Genomic DNA, 17470 nt, shown 5'->3' with positions numbered 1-17470 from the left:
TGTAAGAATGTTTGGTGAAACAGTCATGCATTTAAAGGGAGGGGGTTAAATGCTGTTTCATGCATACTGAGCTTTCCACTGTTAAAGACTTGGATTCCCATTCTAAACATAGACAAAGTTTCACAAACTAATGTTGGACGTTTGATGGAGTATTTCTGTGTCAAAAATACTCCTTCCGGTTTCTCACAAGTTTCGGAGAGTTTTTTTCGAGTATGGGTCGGCTTGACGTTAATAGAGCGGAAGGTCCTTGTATGGGCCGTACGGGCTCTTCTCCCGGTAGGGTGCGCGCGCGTGACTAGAGCGAGAGAGGAAAGGCACGCCCATAAACACTCTCAGCTGCAGATCCAGTCGTCCGTGAAGACTTCTGTCACGTGCCGCGCTCCACTTTATTCCTATGGGTGACGTCGAGCGACTTCAATGCTTCAGCACAGCATTCTGGGAAGGCAGCGCTGCATTTGAACCGATTTGAACGCAGAAATGACGGGAAGCTTCACAACATCGTTTCAGTCGCATCTCAAAGTGGATTTATACGCCACTGCTGTCACAGGACTTCACCAAATCATACCAAAGAAGTGTGTTTTTGACGGAGCGGTCCCAGCGATAAAGGTTCGGTCCTGCTTTGGAAGCAGCCGGTGAGTAAAACTGCTTCAGATGTCTGTGCTGTCGGCTCGTCGCATGAGTAAACATCAGTAAACGACACGATCGCGTGCTTCGTCATTCAAATGCGCTAACGGACTCCATTGCTCTTCTCTGTTGTATAACGTTACACTAGTCTGACTCTGACGTGCAAAACCGTTTTGCTTGCTACCTCTAAGGTCTAGTCGAATACAATAGTCCACAAACTGAATCATGTCCTCATAAAATGCGAGTAAACACACACAAAGGCCACTAAATACAGTACATACCACAGAGACGGACGTCCTGATGTTGCTGTTTTTCCTGTTCCAATTTATTTCTGCCTCAGATTTGATTCTGGATCATTATCTGTATTAGCTGTCTATCTGCCATGGGTTTCTCCACGCTTGAGGACGTCACCGTCATTCTTTAGCTCCGCCCACTCGATACGGCTCCAGGCGCTCGGTTTTTTCCAGAAAGACTCGGTACAGCCCATATTTCTTTTATAAATATAATAAAACTAAAGACTTTTCGGAGATATGAAGGATGCAATACTACTCTATAGGTACTCAAGATTGACATGAGATTGACTGAAACTGAGTGTTTCACCACCACCCCCCCCCCCCCCCCCCCCCCCCTTAAGGGTTAAAGCTTCAGCATACCAAGACATTTTGGACAATTTCATGCTCCCAACTTTGTGGGAACAGATTGGGGGTGTGACCTCACAAATGCGCTTCTAGAAGAATGGTCAAAACTCCCCATAAACACACTCCTAAACCTTGAGGAAAGCCTTCCCAGAAGAGCTGGAGCTATTAGAGAGGGTGGGCCGACTCCAGATTAAACCCTACGGATTAACAATGGGATGGCATCTATAATTCTTTATATATGTAAGACAATAACCAATATATTCACCACTATTAGTCATCTATACAAAGTATAGCAAAGGGGGAAAAAATAATAAAAAAGCAAACCCAGAAAGTAAGAGAATCGCCCAAAAAAATCAGAGAAGAATTTCCCCGGACAGCAGAAATGAAACAAGAAGTGATTGACTCCACAACTGATGCTGACTAGTCCGGCGGAGGAGAGATATATTAAACTGCTGCCTCCTCCAGCGCTTCTCTTCCCCTCAGTAGGAGTCGTGTCAACTGCGTTTATCCTTAAGTGCTTTAACATGATGGATGTCAGCACCTTCAAATGGGCGTCAGATAAAGGCCAGAAGCAAACGCTCGAGTCTTGAGTAAATGACAGACGCTTCACGGGTCAGCAGGGAGACTTTTAAAGGTGAGAGTTTAGGTGTGGAATATAAAGGTGATATTTGCTCACGGAGATGCTACTTTCACTGCGGCGGATAAAAGCTCTTCCTTTTCACTGTGGCCGTATTTAACATTTAGACAGTTTTTTCTAATGAGAGTTAACCCATTTAAGCCTGCAAGTCACTAAAGCTATATAGGAAGAACAACAGAAGAATAAAAGCAGTTCTGCCAAAACACTCACTGCAAAAAATGCTCTTCTTACGTAGTAATTTTGTCTTGTTTCTAGTCTAAATATTTAACAATGCTTAAATCAAGATGCATTTACTAGATCAGTAAAACGACATCAGATATTGTTCTTGTTTTGTTGAAAATAAAATCTAAATGAAGAGAGTTTTTGCTTAAAACAGGCAAAATGATCTGCCAATGGGGTGAGAAAAATAATCTTGTTTCTGATTGAAATCTTGTTTCCGTCCCAAACAGAAATAAGATTATTTTTCTCACCCCATTGGCAGATCATTTTGCCTGTTTTAAGCAAAAACTCACAAAATATCTTATGTCATCTTACTCATCTAAGTAAATGCATCTTGTTTCAAGAATATTTAGATATTTGGCCTGGAAACAAGAAAAAAATACAAAATAAGAGCTCTAAATCTTGAGATTAGACCGTAGGATTCTCATGGTCTCGTTGTCTGACATTAGCCGGATGCAGACGCTATACATCAGAGAAACAGCCACAGGCGCTCTGAAGATAGACTGAGTGGGCTGGATAGGAGGAACTTTAACATAAGTGTGTGTGTGTGTGTGTGTGCGAGTGTGTGTCAAACCTATATACAGACCGAACAAACACTGCGACCAAAATAAGATGCATCGCAGAGGAAAAAGAGAGATTGATTGAGGGAAGCCAAGGCGTTGAAACTAAAGAGAGAAAGGATGAATGATTCAGAGAAAACACCCGTGATGCATTATAATTAACATCTTTCAAGCTCTTCGCCGTCTCTTTACAACTGATCTCCACCTTTGAGCCGGGGGTAATAAAAGCCAAAGCACAGTCAGTCAAGGCTTTAAAGGAACAGATCACTCAAAAACTCTGATGTCAACTTGACTGACAGATTATAAATAGCTTTAAAAGCTTTCAAGTTTAAAGGTTATGGTTTCAATGTTATACAAGCCCCACAAATAGACAGATAAAGAGATGTTCTGGTGCTTTAAAGAACCCAAAACACTGATCTCAAGACCGAAAGAACGAGTTTTATCTCTACATAGTTATGTATAACTATATACTAACTCAGCTGGGTGTGATTAGATGGATAGACGGGACAATATAATGACTGACAGAACGACAGATGATAGATAGATAGATAGATAGATAGATAGATAGATAGATAGATAGATAGATAGATAGATAGATAGATAGATAGATAGATAGATAGATAGATAGATAGATAGATAGATAGATAGATAGATAGATAGATAGAACGATAGATAGAACGATAGATAGAACGATAGATAGATAGATAGATAGATAGATAGATAGATAGATAGATAGATAGATAGATAGATAGATAGATAGATAGATAGACAGACAGATAGACAGATAGAACGATAGATAGAACGATAGATAGAACGATAGATAGAACGATAGATAGATAGATAGATAGATAGATAGATAGATAGATAGATAGATAGATAGATAGATAGATAGATAGATAGATAGATAGATAGATAGATAGATAGACAGACAGACAGACAGACAGACAGACAGACAGACAGACAGACAGACAGACAGACAGACAGACAGACAGACAGACAGACAGACAGACAGACAGACAACTGGAACGCTGGATGGAACGATAAATATAATGTTAGAACGATAGATGGAGCGATCGATAAATCGATAGAATCATTCAAACTCCTGATTGATTATAATGTTCTCTCTCACGGTGGATTAGTCTCTGACAGACACAGAGAAAGAAAGGAACATTTGACTGGATGAAAGTGAACTCCTCTATGCTTTTATCTGTGAGGAAGGAACATTCAGCCATCTCTCCTGAGAGAACAGAACAATGCATTTAGCAGTGAGGAACAGCTGAAAGAGAACGGCGGAGGAAACGGCGAATCCTCTTTGTGTGGCTTTAACACGGAGGAGAGCGAGTTAATTGTACGTGTGTTTGAAGGTTTTATACAGGTGTTAGTGCGCTCCTTCTCCTGCCAGCTTATCTTCCGAACCCGAGAAAAGACTGTTAGACGGAAACACACACCTAAACAGCCATATGTGCATATGCTAGGGATGCAACAATACAGTTAGCCCACAGTTCAATACACACCTCGGTTTTCAACCACAGTTTTTTGATTTGATTCGGTTCTTTTGCTATTCAATTCTTAGGCGACAGAAAAAGGTTAGGGAGAAAATGTTTTTATTGCAATACTCTTTCTTTATTTTACTTAAAAGACTTGAAAATCCTTACTTAAACTTAAAACTTTACCTAGTGTACTTTACTCCCAGTGTAAATATATATATATATATATATATATATATATATATATATATATATATATATATATATATATATATATATATAAAGATTAACAGTAGCATTTAAAGCTACACTGTGTAACTTTTTTAGTTTATTCTCAGCTAAAAACACTTAGTTCTTTCAAAAATATATTTCCTCATTAATGTATATTTACTTCTTTCAAGTAATAAAGTATTCTGGTAAGTTTATAATATGCCGTTGAAAACACATACGGGTGAGGGGTTCGAATGCCGGTCGCCATGTTGCTCCTCCATCTTGAAAGTACAGTAGCCAAAGAGGGACATACCCGTAAGATCAAGCTTCGCCTTTCACGTTTTAACACTCGATGGCACCGTGCCGAATGTGAAGAGGGGGATTGCCAAGTTAATCTTGGACTAAATCGGCCACCGAAGGAGTTTAAACGAAATCAGAATTGAGAGGAACAGAAACTAATATTCACTGGATGGTCATATAGCTTTACACCGCTAGATGGGGGGAAAATATCACACAGTGGAGCTTTAAGTATGAAATTAAATGAATAAATGTAGGCTAAAATTAAAACTACATAGTCTTCAATATACAACATTGATGAAAAGCTACTGTATTAAATTAATAACATCATATTAGAGGTGAACTGTCCCTTTAAGGACTAGGCTGGGCTGCTGTCAATTGAAGACCTGCTCACATCTCATATACACACACACGCGATTTTACTTTCACTTTAGACATAACCGACTGTGTTTATATGTGAACCGTGTGTGTGTTTGACTGTATTAGCACAGTAAGACTGTCCAGTAATCACGTGTGTTTGACAGACGTTTAGTGCTCAATGCAAAACAGTGTATAGCACGCGAATGAAATGTTTTACCGGCACGGCTTTAAAACGCGGCTAACCCCTTAACTTTAGTGCATATGATTGGATATTTGCTCATATCAGCGCATAGACTCACAGGCACTCTCAAAAAGAGCCGAAATAAACGGAGAGAAATGGAAATAATTAATTAAATGCCAAACCGAAAAAATCGCGCATATTGAACCGTCAATGCCGTACCGAACGGTTCATTATTATATTGAGTATTGTTGCATCCCTAGCATATTCATATGAAAAACAGAAGACATGCAAATGTGTTAAACAGCTGAGTTAAGGGGTAAGGTGTAATTACCAAACTCCTACACACAACATGACTTGTTTGGGGCACGTCCCTCTCTTTACACCATGTTTCTTTATCGCTCTGAGGTGTAAATAACGCAGCGCTGTCATGCACACTAATATCAATGCAAATACATCTGCGGCAAAATCTTGATTGACGTAAAGGGTCTGTGCGTTAGAGAACAAGAGCAACAGAGGCTGAAAGAGAGAAGGAGAGAACACAAGAAAGAATGGACACTTGTACCATGGTGAAATTTAATCACACCAACTCCTCTGACAGCGCCGATAAGACTGTGATCTCACCCGCTCTCCATTACACACACACAGAGAGAGAGAGAGAGAGAGAGAGAGAGAGAGAGAGAGACGGGCATAGCAACCACTCTGCATCCCAGAACACTGGCAGAAGTAGACCATGACAACTCAGCAGCGATGTGACAGTGAAGCAGGCGATGGAAAAACACAACTTTATATAGAAAACTATAAATACTCCACCCTAACGCTGAGCAAAGTTCAGTGCGGTGGGGAAATGTGCACCTCACAATCTCCTCTGATGCTCCCGTCTGCCAGAGGCTTTGCGTTACAGTAACACACTAACAATGAGATGAGAAAGAAGAACAAACGGATGGATGGATGGATGGATGGATGGATGGATGGATAGATGGATGGATGGAGACAGAACGATAGATGGACAGAACAAGATGGATGGATGGATGGATGGATGGATGGATGGATGGATGGATGGATGGATGGAGACAGAACGATAGATGATAGAACAAGATAGATGTATGGATGGATGGATGGATGGATGGATGGATGGATGGATGGATGATAGAACAAGTCAGAACGATGGATGGATGGATGGATGGATGGATGGATGGATGGATGGATGGATGGATGGATGGATGGATGGATGGATGGATGGATGGATGGATTGATCAAGAAAGAACGATAGATGAAAAAACAAGATTAATGGATGGATGGATGACAGAACAAGACAGAACGATAGATGGAGAGAACAAGATGGATGGATGGATGGATGGATGGATGGATGGATGGATGGATGGATGGTTCAAGAAAGAACGATAGATGAAAAAACAAGATTAATGGATGGATGGATGACAGAACAAGACAGAACGATAGATGGAGAGAACAAGATGGATGGATGGATGGATGGATGGATGGATGGATGGATGGATGGATGGATGGATGGATGGAACAAGACAGCATGATAGAACGATAGATAGAACAATAGATAGATTGAACGATAGATAGATAGATAGATAGATAGATAGATAGATAGATAGATAGATAGATAGATAGATAGATAGATAGATAGATAGATAGATAGATAGATAGATAGATAGATAGATAGATAGATAGATAGAGACAGAAAGATGGATGGATGGATGGATGATAGAACAAGTCAGAACGATAGATGATAGAACAAGATAGATGGATGGATGATAGAACAAGTCAGAACGATGGATGGATGGATGGATGGATGGATGGATGGATGGATGGATGGATCTATCTGCCGGATGTTCTCGTAGGTGTCTCGAGGGACTCATCTCACTGGCGCTGTCTTCAGCCGTTGTGTTTGCTGTCGTCTCGCAGTTCTACTGCTCATGTTTAATGACGGTTCACAAATATCAAGTAAAAAGTGTCATATCAGCTGTGGGACACTGGGAGCCTGTTTTATTTTTGGCTTATTGTTTTGTTGCAGCTAATATTCTCATCTGACATCTCATATCATCCACTGAACACTGGAGAGAAAACACTCCTTGGGTTTTTAATATTCGGGTGCGATATCACATCGAGAGGCACACAGTGTTCTTGTGCGAGACATCAAGGCTAGAAAAACAGATCCAAGCCATCTGGAGAGAAACGCTGAAGGAGAAACACTGTGAGTGGCGACTTATAGTCAATGCAGCGCATACAGAAATGCGGACTCTTGCTCTTTAATACCGCCAAAGCACTTCTCAAAAGCTTGCGATGGGTTCTGATGGAAGGTGATTCATTATTTAAAGCGCCTGAGGGAGAGACGTGGCATCTTAAAAGAGAAAGGGTAGTGGTAAGGTTAAGGAAAATATTGATTTCTGTCACTTCTGACCAGACTTGATTTGTTGCATAATTCAGAAGCCGTTTCAAATGCTTTGGGTTTTCATTATCAACTACTGTAATTCCTTATTAAATATTCAACTGCAAGACACGTTATTATATGAGTGAGAGTATGAGGAGCTAATGCCTGATGGGAAAAGTTGTGATGGATGGATGGATGGATGGATGGATGGATGGATGGATGGATGGATGGATGGATGGATGGATGGATGGATCAAGCCATAGAAGGATGGATGGATGGATCAAGACATGGATGGATGGATGGATTGTTGGATGGATGGATGGATGGATGGATGGATGGATCAAGACATGGATGGATGGATGGATGGATGGATCAAGACAGAAGAATGGATGGATTGATGGATGGACGGATGGATCAAGACATGGATGGATGGATGGATGGATGGATGGATGGATGGATGGATGGATCAAGACATGGATGGATGGATGGATGGATGGATGGATGGATGGATCAAGACATGGATGGATGGATATATGGATGGATGGCTCAAGACATGGATGGATGGATGGATGGATGGATGGATGGATGGATGGATGGATGGATGGATGGATGGATGGATGAAAAGGTGTCATGGACGGACTGACATCAATCATGTATGTTTAACACCTACGCATAATTAATCATTCAGAAGTGAATTATGGACTGACAGATTATACCCCAATATAATTTAACTGAAGACGGTATTCATTCTAAATGTCTGTGGGAATCGCTGGACGACGGTCAGCTGATGCACAGAAGAATTCCATAGGAATAAATATCCCACTATTCCTCACCGGAGCCAAACATCAATACACAAAATTCACATATTTGCAGCATAACTCATTGATATCAGAGGAATCAAATCAAGTCCAGTTTGAGACCGATGGAAATGAAGACTGGCTCTTTGAAAGCCAGTAAAACTTAGGAGGAAAGAAGAGCCACGTCTGACACCTGTTCGAGCAGAGAATGCATCATGAAAACTGAGGCAATTTAAAGGTTCAGAACATGCTAGGTTAAACCCTGGTCTAAAAACAGAGTTTAGATGCATTTATCTGATCAGACCTAATACAACACTCTCACAAAAGATTCTGTATAGTCACTAATAACTAAAAAGCTGTAATATCACCTATAAGAGTTAATAAAGTTGATTGACTGGATAACACTTAATGTAAAGGACTATTTATAGGCCTATATTATGAACAAAACCACCACAGGTTTAAATAAAGGATAATATACAGCTTGATAATGAAGCTCCGACACTACATGATCAATAATGGCCTATATAACATCATATATATATACAAACACACACACACACACACACACACACACACACACACACACACACACACACAAAGGCATAACATTATGTGAATAACACTGAGGATCTTTTCCTCACGGCTCCTGTTAGTGGGTGGGATATATTAGGCAGCAAGTGAACATTTTGTCCTCAGAGTTGATGTGTGTGAAGCAGGAGAAATGGGCAAGCGTAAGGATTTGAGCGAGTTTGGCCAGATTGTGACGGCTAGACGACTGGGTTAGAGCATCTCCAAAACTGCAGCTCTTGTGGGCTGTTCCCGGTCTGCAGTGGTCAGTATCTATCAAAAGTGCTCCAAGGAAGGACCAGTGGAGAACCGGCCACAGGGTCATGGGCGGCCAAGGCTCATTGATGCACGTGGGGAGCGAAGGCTGGCCCGTGGGGTCCGATCAAACAGACGAGCTACTGGAGCTCAAACTGCTCCAGAAGTTAATGCTGGTTCTGAGAGAAAGCTGTCAGAATACACAGAGCAGCTCAGTTTGTTGCGTATGGACCAGTCAGGGTGACCTCTGACCCATCCACCGGACCACTGATAAATATATATATATATATATATATATATATATATATATATATATATATATATATATATATATATATATATATATATATATATATATATATCAAGTACCTCTTCTCAGAGGTTCTCTCTTTATTGGATCACGTACAATAATTACAATTTTAACATCTAAACTACTATAGGCTGCAAAAGGTCTCATCATTAGCATTATGTCAGTATTATTGGATACACCTGTTTCATTAGCAACCCTTATAAAAATGTACTGTGGTGAAACCATGTTACTTTGATATACCATGGTACTATCTACCTTCCATATTCATTTACTATAGTTATTCACCTTGTTCTCCGATGTATTTGATAGAATATCACACCGTAAAGAGTGGTAACATGTATTTGTCACCATTTCTAGCTCATCTCACACTTAAAATCGCTTTCGTTTGAGTAGATTCGGCCGTTATCTTTCTGACAGGAATAAAAAGTTACCTGAAAAACACGGTACACGTCCAAAAAAAAAACTGTATTCCTGAGGAAAAACACATTTAAACGCTGTAAATAAACACGAACTTACTTTGACTTTCGAATTTCCTGATGATCGTGTCGAGGAAAGTGTTTTGCGGCGCGACGTGCCCCCGTCGTACCGGCATCCTCGCGCGTTCGGTCCAGCGGAGTGTCTCGAGCTCAAGCTGACCTTCCCGCCACGCTCTGCGCGCCCTGGGCACGCGCGGCTCCACACGGCGATGCGCGACCCTCCCGCGCTCTGGAGAACTTCATCAGCGGCGCTCACGAGCGAGCCCTCGGGAGAACGACGAGCGATGTGCGGTATCCAAACAGCGGTTTCCGGTTTCCAAACGCAATGGGAAGATTGTTTACGTCGCGTAATCTCTTAAAAATGACGTGAGACCAATTTACTTCGTGACATGTGGGACGCTGAACTCCGTGACAAATTTTTATACCATAGTCACGTCCTTGGGTATCCTTTTATCCAGTTAAAGCGATCCTCAGTTTTTATTCGTCGGGGGGAAAAATGTACTTTGAAGAAGAAAAAAAAGACGCGTGACGGTTGTTATCGCTTCAGAGGGCGCGCGCTCCTCCCGTTTCGATGGTGACCAACAACAACAACGAACTCGCGTCCGTCTAATTACAAACACAGCTAAACTTAAATAATTATAGTATGTTTAGCTGTATTCGGTTCTTCCCGTTGTCTCCTTTCGCAGGTGTCGAACCCTTTGATGTCGCACGGATTTTTGTGGACATGAACAGAAATCACGGGTTTGTTAATCACGGGTAAACTTAACGGTTATCCCGTCGGGCGATCACCGACAGCTCCACCTGACAGTTGCGCGCGCGAGCCTTGTGCGCTTTGTTTTCCACCTTCGGCGGTGTCGCGCGTTGTCAGACTGTACATGATACGTCATCGCCGGTGCACGCGTCGCGGACGTGGGGTTTCCCTGCGCCGTCACGCGCGTGCAGACAAAAGACGCTCCGCGTGGACATAACGGCGTCTGCGCGGGGTTTTTATGGCAATAAAAGCGATTTGGCAACTTCTTGCTAATTAGACTAAGATGCTAAATAAGTAAAGTCGGACATTTATAGCAAAATCCGTGTGAAATCAGAGCTTCGCAAGGGCGCTTTTGTCCATATTTAGCCAGACTGTCTTTGAAGCATCCCAGCATCCTCCTCCCCATCCATCCCTTTCATTCACTATGACAACAAGGTGCAAATGGGACAAAATGAATGCATTTGTGTCGTGCAATCTTCAATAAACTGCCACACTAATAAATAAACACATTACCAAAGAAAGGTTATAGTTTAATTGCGACATTAAAACCAGTAAAATCACCAAAATATCCTGCATTTTCTCAATCAGCTTGATTTGCATAATAATGAAGGAATCGGTTTGAACTCAAAAATCATAAAATTAATTAAATTAGTTATGAGAAGATTTTCAGTGGTTAAACCCATGCATTTAAAAGAGGCTATCGATGAAATTATGGACATTTAGAAATAAACGCATACACTTATAATGCATTGTATCTGTTCATAAACAACTGTAGCCAAAGTTAAAATGCATTTTTTAGATGTTACGTCATGTTTCAATGCATTATATTCTCTAAAAGCGTATAACAATGCATTATAAAGTTAATTTAAAAATGCATTAAAATACATGTGCAAGAAATAATATATAAATTTATATCAAACCACAGAGCTCAGTGCATTTAAGGGAAAACACTAGTAAAATTTAACAGCTGCTTTTTTTTATAATACAATAATTTTCTACAAACATTTATCCAAGAAATCAGTTGTCATGACAAGCAAAAGAAGACTGTCTTTGGCAATAATAATATTCATAATAATCATAATTAAGAGCTAGATTCATTGAAATACAGCATATCAAAGATTGAAAAAGTAATAAATCCAAACATAATTTAAAGGCTGTACAGATTGTGGATCTCGTAGAGCTTTGGGAAATATCAAATATTGGAAAGGTTCAGTCATATAATGACAAGCTACGTAAAGAACGGACGAAGCATCTCTCTCTGCATTCATCAGCGGCCATTCAGCGTCTCGACAGGTCTCCACCTGCGGACAGAGGGAAAGCAGATCAATTTGACGGCTTTTGGGAATATTTTAACCTGCATTCTTGATTCACACCTTTCTAAAAATTCATTGAATACGCCTGAATGGTCCCTAAATCAGTCAGCAACATTTAGTCCCTGATGAGAGACAAATATGGAGTCGTCCATTTTATGCATGCATTTTATCCCAATCGAAAACTGCACATCATAATTACAGTTTCAGCAAGAACTTCTCAAAGGAGGATCAATACACTGTAAACAATTATTTAGAAAAATTTACCTGGTTGCCTTAAAATTTTGAGTTAATACAATGAACATTTTTTGAGATTCGACAACCTTTATTAAAATATTATTAAAAGATTTTGTAAGCATATTGGGTAATTGTGTGTGTTTTATTTCTGATGACGCAGTGAAACATGCCAAATAGTGCTATTTTTGTCAGGGTTTCGGCCCTGGCAGTCTTGTCTGTTCTGTCTTTGTTTAATGTTTCTAAAGCCCCTTTCACACTGCACGTCGGACCCGCAATATTCCCGGAGCATTGCCGGGTCGCCTTCTGTGTGAAAGCAACCACGTCCCGGGATTGATTACCGAATTCGACCCGGGTCGGGGACCTAGTAACATTGCGGGATTCGATCCGGGGCGAGCGCTGTGTGAACAAAAGCCAAAACTAATGCCGCAACGTGTACGTAGTTATCGTGCGACTCCTAGAGCTTGTTTTTTCAATAACACAACCCTGCAGTGCCAGAAGAGCTCGTCGGTGTTTTAAACGCAGAGAGTGTTCGTCTACAAAAGAAACTAAAATTAAACAAGCAGAAATGAGCGCAAACTGGACACAAGTCGAGACCACGGAGCTCCTTACTATCCGCGCTGAAGCGGAGATCGCTCGCCGTTATACGTCACATCAGGATGTCACGTGTCAACTCGACCCGGGGCCGTTACGGGTTGTGTGTGAAAGCGCTCGTATTACGGTATTTCGCTGGCAGTGAGAATGGACCAAATCTAGCGGCCCGGGAGCAAATGCCGGGTCGCATTATCCGTGTATTCGCCGGAATCGCAGTGTGAAAGGGGCTTATGTTTGCGTTGTGTCTTGAATCTGTCTATCTCTATGTGTTTGTCATGTGTTCCTCTTGTCCTGCCTCCTTGTTTGCTGTTACCACAGCCCCTTGTTTAGTCTATTCTAGTCCTCGTTTCACTAATTGTGCTCACCTGTTCCTCATGTGCGCTGGTCCCTTTATATTGTGCTACCTTCCCTCATGTCTTTGCTGGGTCGTTGCATTTATGTGCAAGTTTTGAGCTCAGTATCAAGTCAGTTCTACATTTAGTGTCTCCTGTTTTTCTAGCTTTGGATTTATTTTCAGTTTTTTCTTTGTTCCTGAATTTTTTTAGTCTAGTTAAGTTTCTGACTTTATTTTGCTCATTTTTCTCCAGGCTTTATTTTGGTATTTCTCCCTAGCCTTATTGTTCAGTTTTCTTGTTTTGGATAGCTTACCTTTTATTTTATTTTTCTCCTGTTTTCCCCTTTTATTTTATTCAGTCTTTTATAGAGATTGCCTTTTGTTTTATTTTCCTTTTTTTTTTTTTGCTAGCTCTAGTTATTATTTAGGGTTGTTTATTTTATAGTTGTTAGTATGTGGGTTATTTCTTGTTGTCTTGTCTTGTGTGTGTCCTGTGTTGTTTCCGGTCCTGAGTTTTCCCTGGCCGCTGTCTCTGCTGCCTCTCAGCCTAGACGGGAGCTGATTCTGTGAGAACATCAAGCCTCAGGTTCCTGCCTGGATTGGTCCACCATCGCCCTGCCTGGTGTCGCCTCCCAAGCTGTCCTCTAGTTCGTTGGCTGCCTGGACTGGTCTCAGTGGTCATCCTCCCCTGCCCATCATCGTGGTGTCTGTCCCCTGCCCTGGTGTTTGGACTGTCACTCATCCACCACCCTCTTGTTGATCTGTCTCGTTAATAAACCGTCATTATTGTTCACTCTGCATCTGGGTCCTCCATTCCTGATTCCTGACAATTTTCATGATTTATCGCATTTTTGCGGTTCAAATACAATAATATTTTGAGTTTCTATTTATTAAACAAATTTCCTTCATTGTATCAACTCAAATTTTTAATTTCAATAAACTCAAAATTTTAAGGCAACCAGGTTACTTACTTTTTTAAGTTAAACCAACAAAAAACATTTATTTTTATTTATTTATTTAGTAATCCACCCGCTAACGGTTCAAACAAGTATTCATCTGCCTTTGAGAAGTTGCGATCATGATGTGCATTTGCCAGTGTTTTTGGGATAAACCGGACATTGCAGTTTCGTATTTCTCATTTTCACTTCTCAAAAAAAACAGGAAGCTTTTAGCGCTAGTGCAACACAATAAAGAGCAAAGGAAGCCCATTATGTGTGTAATTGATGCTTGTGGTGAATTATGGGAAATGTTGTGGTCGCTCAAACTGGCTAAATAAGTGTTCTAGGAAGCTTTATGGCTGTTCTTCATGCATACACAAATGCATTCAAACGCAACAATTCACAATGACATGTTAATTAGGATCCATTTCAGTTTGCTTAATAATTGGCACAGAAAATCCAGTTTCACGTTTATTTGAGCTCGTCTCGTCGTTCTGACGTCTTGAAAGCTGCCAGACGATCTCTTCTGCACCCTCGGTGTGCTCTTCAAACATTTCATTTCATTTTAAGGCATTTTTAGAGCAAATTTTGCAGCTTTGTTTACAAAGTTTATCAGTAAATATCAATCTGAATGAAACGGCTCCATGACGGCGTATGATAAAAAATGCGCCCCCTCTAAGTGAAGTCCCACAGATTCAATTAGCTAATGAGATCAATCGCATCGATGAATGACTAAACACTGACGAGAACGAGCCTAATGAGATCAGGCATGCTGGAAACGCAGCGTACATGGGTTACAGCGCGATCACACGGTGCTTTGGTTAAAACATGGTGGAAATACCACATGTACAAAACTATGAATGATTTATGTTTGTCCATGAATGAAGTTAATGATAAATGTCTGTTGGTATTAACTATAACTTAGTTCACCCCCCAAAAAAATTCAAATGTGTAAAGAAGATTTGGGCAAAATTTGTGTCACTTTAGTTTATGGTCCAATTCTCATTATTAACTAATTGCTTATTTGCATGCATACTTCTAGGATATGCAGTTTATAAGTATTTATAAAGCACATTAATGCGTGACCATATTCTATATCCCTTAATACATAAACTTAACAACTACCTATAGGTATTTGAGGAAGAACATCATGTATGTCATATATATATATATATATATAGAGAGAGCCTTTTTCAAGATTTAAATTTTCAATTTAGATTTATTTATTTTCAAAGATTTTAGGCTTTTTGAACTAAAACATTTTCCTCAATAAGTTCCTAATTACGACATATTATAATATGCCATAATTAGGAATTTATTGAGGGAAATGTTGGAGTTCAAAAAAGCCTTGTTTATTTAAATGCATAAATCTTGAAAAAGGCTTTTTTGAGTGTATTAACTACAACTTTTGCTTCAATAAACTCCTAATTACAGCATATTAAAGCAAATGGGTTGTTTTAACCCAGCAAATGGGTTGTTTTAACCCAGTGAATGGGTTGTTTTAGCCTAGCGAATGGGTTGTTTTAGCCTAGTGAATGGGTTGTTTTAGTCCAGTGAATGGGTTGTTTTAGTCCAGTGAATGGGTTGTTTTAGTCCAGTGAATGGGTTGTTTTAGTCCAGTGAATGGGTTGTTTTAGTCCAGTGAATGGGTTGTTTTAGCCTAGCGAATGGGTTGTTTTAGCCTAGTGAATGGGTTGTTTTAGTCCAGTGAATGGGTTTTTTTAGTCCAGTTATAGTCCAGTGTTATTATTCAGCCAGACATACAGTGATTTTAAACAATAGTTGGGTAAAATAAAAGTTTGTGGAAACATTTAACCCAACCGCTGGGTCTGTCCATTGTTTAGAGTGTCCAGTTTGTTTGTATGTTATCTTGGCTCATTGTCCGGACTAACAGTGGTGTGCTCTGGCGTTACCCACCCTGGCAGCTGGTGCACTCGCAGCTGTGAATGACGGGCAGGACCACAGGCTCCACGTCTCCGCTGGCACACCGCAGGCTGAGGAAACGCACCGGGCTCTGAGGGTCCAGCCTATAACTGCAGCAGTCACACAACGCCTGCAGGTACGGCTCCTGAGAGAGGGAGTGTGTGTGTGTGTGTGTGTGTGTGTGTGTGTGTGTGTGTGTGTGTGTGTGAGAGAGAGAGAGAGAGAGAGTGAGTGTGTGAGGGAGTGTGTGTGAGAGAGAGTGAGTGTGTGAGTGAGTGACAGAGAGGGAGAGAGAGTGTGTGAGTGTGAGTGTGTGAGAGAAAGTGAGTATGTGTGTGTGTGTGAAAGAAAGAGAGAGAGAGAGGGAGGGAGAGAGGACAGATCAAATGAGACAAACACACAGATAACAATTCAGATCGTCTTCACGCTACATTTGCTCAAATGCCAATGGCCTGCTCGCTCGCTCTCTCTCTCTATCACACACACACACACACACACACTCTCTCTCTCTCTCTCTCTCTCTCTCTCTCTCTCTCTCTCTCTCTCTCTCTCTCTCTCTCTCTCTCTCTCTCTCTCTCTCTCTCTCTCTCTCTCTCTCTCTCTCCGGAGAGGAAACGCCCTAAATGATCCCAGGATTCCGGTCCATGAGAGAGAGAGAGAGAGAGAGAGAGAGAGAGAGAGAGAGAGAGCAGATGTGAAGGGGAAGAAAAAAAGAGGTGTGAGTTTTGCTGTTAAAGCTGGAGTGTGCAGACTGGTTTCCATAGCAACCTGACAGAAGTTTCCATTTCAAACACATTTTAAAATAGTTGCAGTAACTGATGAAACATTTAAATCAAGAGCAGAGAGCAGCCGCCTGATAGATGTGGCGCTTCAAAAGCAGAGAACAGCCGCCGCCTGATAGATGTGGCCCTTCAAGAGCAGAGAACAGCCGCCGCCTGATAGATGTGGCCCTTCAAGAGCAGAGAACAGCCGCCGCCTGATAGATGTGGCGCTTCAAAAGCAGAGAACAGCCGCCGCCTGATAGATGTGGCCCTTCAAGAGCAGAGAACAGCCGCCTGATAGATGTGGCGCTTCAAGAGCAGAGAACAGCTGCCTGATAGATGTGGCGCTTCAAGAGCAGAGAACAGCCGCCGCCTGATAGATGTGGCGCTTCAAGAGCAGAGAACAGCCGCCTGATAGATGTGGCCCTTCAAGAGCAGAGAACAGCCGCCGCCTGATAGATGTGGCCCTTCAAGAGCAGAGAACAGCCGCCGCCTGATAGATGTGGCGCTTCAAGAGCAGAGAGCAGCCGCCGCCTGATAGATGTGGCGCTTCAAAAGCAGAGAACAGCCGCCGCCTGATAGATGTGGCGCTTCAAGAGCAGAGAACAG

General features: G+C 41.3%; 2 protein-coding genes across 3 annotated transcripts in view; both read right to left on the bottom strand.

Moving 5' to 3' along the window:
* kcnh2b (potassium voltage-gated channel, subfamily H (eag-related), member 2b) overlaps positions 1–10899 on the bottom strand; it is a 259045-nt gene extending 248146 nt beyond the window's left edge. For both annotated transcript variants that reach the window (XM_067434464.1, XM_067434465.1), the window contains exon 1: positions 10057–10899. In XM_067434464.1, the coding sequence (XP_067290565.1) occupies positions 10057–10132 (76 nt within the window). In that variant the 5' untranslated portion in view covers positions 10133–10899. The remainder of the gene's footprint in view (positions 1–10056) is intronic.
* A 400-nt stretch (positions 10900–11299) lies between these two features.
* The window catches only part of sspo (SCO-spondin), a 163341-nt gene continuing 157170 nt past the window's right edge, over positions 11300–17470 (bottom strand). The window contains exons 108-109 of the mRNA XM_067434918.1: positions 16095–16245; positions 11300–12068 (exon numbers count right to left, since the gene is read on the bottom strand). Coding sequence (XP_067291019.1) covers positions 12046–12068; positions 16095–16245 — 174 coding nt within the window. The 3' untranslated portion in view covers positions 11300–12045. The remainder of the gene's footprint in view (positions 12069–16094; positions 16246–17470) is intronic.

The sequence above is a fragment of the Pseudorasbora parva genome, chromosome 24, assembly GCF_024679245.1.
Source record: "Pseudorasbora parva isolate DD20220531a chromosome 24, ASM2467924v1, whole genome shotgun sequence".
NCBI lineage: Eukaryota > Metazoa > Chordata > Actinopteri > Cypriniformes > Gobionidae > Pseudorasbora > Pseudorasbora parva.
This window is presented reverse-complemented; position numbering and strand designations above follow the sequence as displayed.